This window comes from Salpingoeca rosetta (genome assembly GCF_000188695.1).
Source record: "Salpingoeca rosetta unplaced genomic scaffold supercont1.26, whole genome shotgun sequence".
In the NCBI taxonomy this organism is placed as follows: domain Eukaryota; class Choanoflagellata; order Craspedida; family Salpingoecidae; genus Salpingoeca; species Salpingoeca rosetta.
In genome coordinates this window covers 532,875-538,324 of record NW_004754908.1, presented here as the reverse complement: position 1 = coordinate 538,324, position 5,450 = coordinate 532,875, and the positions used below count along the sequence as shown (strand labels likewise).

General features: G+C 57.8%; 1 protein-coding gene across 1 annotated transcript in view; it reads left to right on the top strand.

The window, feature by feature from the left end:
• Window positions 1–5,450, top strand: part of PTSG_09591 (ATP-binding cassette) — a gene marked incomplete at its 5' end in the record, with an annotated part of 7,279 nt that overhangs the window by 1,328 nt on the left and 501 nt on the right. Inside the window, 11 exons of the mRNA XM_004989963.1 lie at window positions 169–1,961; window positions 2,324–2,421; window positions 2,560–2,771; window positions 2,896–3,016; window positions 3,227–3,312; window positions 3,571–3,752; window positions 4,087–4,379; window positions 4,537–4,640; window positions 4,814–4,898; window positions 5,059–5,139; window positions 5,340–5,450. The exon at window positions 5,340–5,450 is cut by the window's right edge and continues 501 nt beyond it. Coding sequence (XP_004990020.1) covers window positions 169–1,961; window positions 2,324–2,421; window positions 2,560–2,771; window positions 2,896–3,016; window positions 3,227–3,312; window positions 3,571–3,752; window positions 4,087–4,379; window positions 4,537–4,640; window positions 4,814–4,898; window positions 5,059–5,139; window positions 5,340–5,450 — 3,166 coding nt within the window. The remainder of the gene's footprint in view (window positions 1–168; window positions 1,962–2,323; window positions 2,422–2,559; window positions 2,772–2,895; window positions 3,017–3,226; window positions 3,313–3,570; window positions 3,753–4,086; window positions 4,380–4,536; window positions 4,641–4,813; window positions 4,899–5,058; window positions 5,140–5,339) is intronic.

The following is a 5,450-nucleotide window of genomic DNA, read 5'->3' as shown; positions in this document are numbered from 1 at the left end:
ACACACACACACACACACACACACACACACACACACACACACACACACACACACACACACACACACACACACACACACACACACATTATGTTCACCCCCCCCCCCCAAAAAAAATTACACAACCACCAACCAACCCCACAATACCCCTTCTCCCCCTCTCCACACCAGATGGTCGTACGTGACGGTGGCGGTGGTGCTGGTTCGGTCCATCTCACCCAACTTTGCCAAGCTGTTCTCCAAGCGCAACAAGCTGAGCGAGGCCTTCCGCACGGCTGTTGGGCGACTTGTCACCCACAGCGAAGCCATTGCCGCCCTCAACGGCGACGCACGCGAGCAGTCCATTGTGCAGCAGGCGTTTGCCAGCCTCAACAGCCACATCACGCGCATGATCAGCACTCAGTGGCGGTTTGGCATGGCGGAGGACTTTATCACCAAGTACGCAGCGTCCACCATGGCCATGATTGTCATCCTGGGGCCGTTCTTTGGTGGCGACCTGCGTACAGACTACACACCGGAAGGGAACGCCACCACGCTGTCCACGATGCGCTACGTGACAAGCGTCATCATCCACCAGCTCACCGCCATTGCCGGGCTGGCCCGTTGCCTGCGCAAGATCATGTCTCTGCAGAGCTACGTGCGGCGTGTGGGCGGCATGCGCGATGCCTTGCTGGAGATTGCCGCACACGAGCAGGAGGAGGTACAGTTTGCGGATGGAGACGCCATTGCCTTTGATGGCGTCGAGGTTGTCACGCCAACAGGCCAGAAACTCGTCTCTGACCTGTCCTTCCACGTGCAACCTGGCCGCAACATGCTCATCACGGGCCCGAACGGCGCCGGCAAGTCAAGCATCTTCCGCTGCCTCGGCGCGCTGTGGACGGTGCAGCGTGGCACCATCACCCGCCCCGGTGGCAGCGGCCAGGGTCTGCACGACAAGGTGTTCTACCTGCCGCAGAAGCCGTACAACGTTGTTGGCGACCTGCGTGACCAGATCATGTACCCGGTCACCTCAGAGGCGACCAAAGCCGCGCTGAGCGACGAGGACCTGCGGGCCCTGCTTCAACTCGTCGACCTTGCCTACCTCGTCGACCGCAGCCAGGCCACCACCGCCGTCAACTGGGAGCAGACCCTCAGCCTTGGCGAGACGCAGCGGCTGGCCATGGCACGCCTCTTCTACCACCGGCCCGTCTTTGCCATCCTGGACGAGTGCACGAGCGCGGTGTCGCACGCCATGGAGCGTCGCCTGTACCGGCTGTGCGCCAAGTACAACATCACGTGCATCACCATCAGCCACCGACCCGCCCTGACGGCCTTCCACGACCTGCGGCTGGAGCTGGACGGCAAGGGCGGTTATGATGTGCAGGAACTCGCACACAACACAACAGCCATGCTGCGCCACTCAAGTGACAGCAGCAGCAGCAGTAGCAATGCCGATGATGATGGTGGCGATGGAAGCGTGAGTCGTGAGAGTGACGATGCCATCGTTGTCCCGCATCCTTCGGCTTCTCTTGTGCAGCACGCCAGCGACGGTGGTGAGGATGGCGAGGAGAAGAACATCACCTTGACCCATCATCATCATCATCATCATCATCACCACCACCAGCAGCAGCCACGCGAGCACGCCTCTCTGGCCTCCCCCCTGACCAGCATGCCTCGCACATCACGGCTGCGTCGACTCTTCAAGCTGCTGCGCTTCCTCGTGCCGTCCATCACCAAGCGGGCAGGCAAGATGCTTGTCGCCCTGGGTGCTGTTGTCATCTTCCGCGTTGCGCTGACAGACCGCATTGCCCGCCTGAACGGCGAGACGGTTCGCTTGCTGCTGTTGGATGACCTGCCTGGCTTCAAGCGCCTCGTTGGCATCAGCCTGCTGCAGTGCGTTGCGTCAAGCGTCCTTGCGCCAACCCTCATCTACCTCACCCGCTCCCTCAGCCTCCACTGGCGCAACCAGCTTCAGGACAGACTCTGTACGTGTCTGTCTGTGTCGGTCTGTGTCTGTGTCTGTGTCGGTCTGTGTCTGTCTGTGTGTGTATGTGTGTGTTTGTGTACGTGTGCTGTACTGACGTGTGCGCAGGATGCTGAGGTGCGATATCAGCTTGTTGCCATAACTCATCACTCCTGAACCTGCGTGCGTGTGCTCGTGGGCTCGTGTGCACACGTGTGTGTGTGTGTGTGTGTGTGTGTGTGTGTGTGTGTGTGTGTGTCTGTGTGTCTGTATGTCTGTATGTCTGTGTGTGTGTGTGCGTGCTCGTGTGTGTGTGTGCCCGTGTGTGTGTGTGTGTGTGTGTGTGTGTGTGTGTGTGTGTGTGTGTGTGTGTGTGTGTCGCAGCCGCCCTGTTCTTCAAACGCAAGGCGTTCTACAAAGCAATTCATGTGCATCCGGACATCACAAATGTCGAACAGCGCATGACAGACGACATCGAGAAGGTGTGCGTGTGTGTGTGTGCGTGCTGTGCGCCTTGTCATCGTGCTTTTCTCAGTCCTCTCTGCCTCCGTCTTCATGGCTGCCCAACTGCCCCACCCCCTTGCCTTACTCACGCTCGCCTTTTATTGCGTTTGCATCAGCTGTGCCTGGAACTGGCCAACACCTTCCCCGACATTGTCAAGCCTGTTGCGGACCTGGTGTGGTTCAGCCTGCAGTCTTGGCGCCTCATTGGTGCCCGCCGCACCGCAATGCTCTACACATATGTTGTCGTCGGCTTTGCTGTTCTCAAGTCCATCACGCCAAACTTTGAGGGGCTCGTCAAGAAGTCGGCCACTCTCGAGGGTTCCTTCAGGTGCGGTGTGTCTGTCTGTCTACCTGTCTGCCTGCCTGCCTGTCTGTCTGTCCTGTTTGCTTGTCGAGATCAACACCTTCCTCACGTCGTGCTTCGTCTTCTCCTTGATCGTTTTGGCTGCCAGGTTTGTCCAGCGCCGCCTGCGCACGCATGGCGAGTCAATTGCCTTTTTCGGCGGAAACGAGAAGGAGGGAAGCATTGCCCTCGCCGCCTTCAACGACATTGTCAAGCACACCAAGCACACGGTACGTGTACACCCGTGTCACATTGTGCATCGAATATGTCGACACACCACACATGTACATGTGCGTGTATGTGCGCACGCACAGCGTCCGCATGTTGTGTGTGTGTGTGTGTGTGTGTGTGCATGTTCAATGTAAACTCACTCATCATCTCTCGTGTGCATACATGTGTGTGTGTGTGTGCGTGTTCTTGTGTGCCCTGATGCCGTTTAGGTTGCGAGCAAGTGGATGTACGGGATTGTGGACAACTTTGTTGTCAAGCAGCTGCCAACCATCGTCACCTGGGTCCTTTCGCTCATGTCAGTTCCAAGTGTTGGTGCTTCAATGGCATGTGCTCGCGCAGTTGTGTCGACCTGCGTTCCTGTGAACCGATCGAACCTTGAGGGCCGTTTGCGCCCACGATTTTTTCTGCATGCTTCTGCAACGACTCCCCACACGACACACGCACCACACCCTCGCACACTCATGCACTCATTCACTTGCTCGCGCCCATGCGCACACGCACACACATGCACGCTTACGCTCATACTCACTCACTCTCTCACACACATGCACAGGTATGCGCAGCAGGTATCGCCGACTGCTGCGTACACGCAGGATGTGCGCGAGGGCGGGCAGCTTGGCTTTGACCTCCGCTTCGTTGCCAGCGCCATCTCCCACATCTTCATTGGCTCCGGCGAAATGCTCCAGCTGCTCAAGCGCTTCCAGGAGCTCAGCGGCTACGCGCGCCGTGTCATTGGTGAGCACGCTGACGTGTCTGTCTGTCTGTCGGTCTGTCTGTGTGTGTGTGTGTGTGCGTGTGTGTGTGTCTGTGTGTGTGTGTGTGTGTGTGTCTGTCTGTCTGTCTGTCTGTCTGTCTGTCTGTCAGTCTGTCAGTTTGTTTGTTTGCATCTGTGTCTGTGTCTGTGTGTGTCTGTCTGTCTGTTTCAGATGTGGGACTCTGGCTGTCTCTAACTGCGTTTGTGCGTGGTTGTGTATCTGTAACTGCGCGACTCTGCGTGTCCTCTTTCTCCGCTTTTTTCAACATCCAATTCACCAAAATGACACTGTCATGGCCTCTTCACGCAATACAGAGATGGAGGACCTGCTGCTTGCGTTGGACGCGCAGAGCCAGCGGCGGGAGGGCGCCGGTGCCGTGCTTGCAGGCAACATGATCACCTTTGAGGGCGCAGACATTGTCACGCCCACAGGCCGGACCCTCATCAACGACCTGACGCTCTCCATTCCACAGGGAGAAGCACTGCTCATCACGGGTCCAAACACATCCGGCAAGAGCTCCCTCTTCCGTGTGCTTGGTGGGCTGTGGCCGTTGCGTGCAGGCACCATTGTCAAGCCAGGCGGCCACCATAACACAACCGTGAAGGAGGTACATGACTATGTGTGTGGGACTGTGTCTGTGTCTGTGTCTGTGTCTGTGTGTGGGCCTTGCCATGTCGTGATCTGAACACGCGGCTTTTGCTTAACCTGAACTCACACACAAACACACACACACACACACAACTCTTGAATCACTCGGCGTGCAGCTGTTCCTGGTGCCGCAGCGTCCCTACTGCGCATCCGGCTCGCTCGCAGACCAGATCACATATCCCGAGACTGCCGACACAGCAGACCCCGCTGTCATCGCCCGGTGTGTCCATGTGTGTGTGTGTGTCTGTTTGTGTGTGTGTGTGTGTGTGTGTGTATGGGTGTGTGTGTTTGTGTTTGTGTTGTTTGTGTGTGTGTGTGTGTCTGCTTGTTCCTGTGTCGCTGCTGCCCGTTCAACAGCTCACTCTTTTTTGCACTTGTGCATCGCGCCTGCAGGCTGAACGCACTGCTTGCCTCTGTGAACCTGAGCTATCTCGTGGACCGGCAGGGCGGATGGGACGCCGTCGATGCCTGGGAGAACGTGCGTTTAGCGCTCACTTGAACTGTCCACAATATCCATTGAACACACCCGTCGACACACACGCACGCACAGACGCACACACGCACACGACATAGCTGTGTGCATGCTCACATGGGCCATCATTGCACTGCTGTATGTGTGTGTGCGCGCGTGTGCACAGGTGTTGAGTCTTGGGGAGCAGCAACGGCTCGGCATGGCGCGGTTGTTCTTCCACGAACCGCTCTACGGCGTGCTCGACCAGGTACGCGCACCGTGCGGTGAACATGTTGCTCGCGTGCCACGTGGCACATTGTATCCTCTGTGTGTGCATGCGCATTAACCTTGCCTTTACTCAACTTCACACACGCACACACCCACACGCACGTGCACACACGCACGCGCACACACGCACACACACACACACGCGCGCGCGCGCACACACTTGCCTTTTGTTTTTGCCAGTGCACAGACGCTGTGAGCGTTGACGTCGAGGAGCAGCTGTACCGAGAGGCGGAGAAGCGTGGCATCACCATCATCACCATCTCGCAGCGTGCAGCTCTCACCACGCACCAC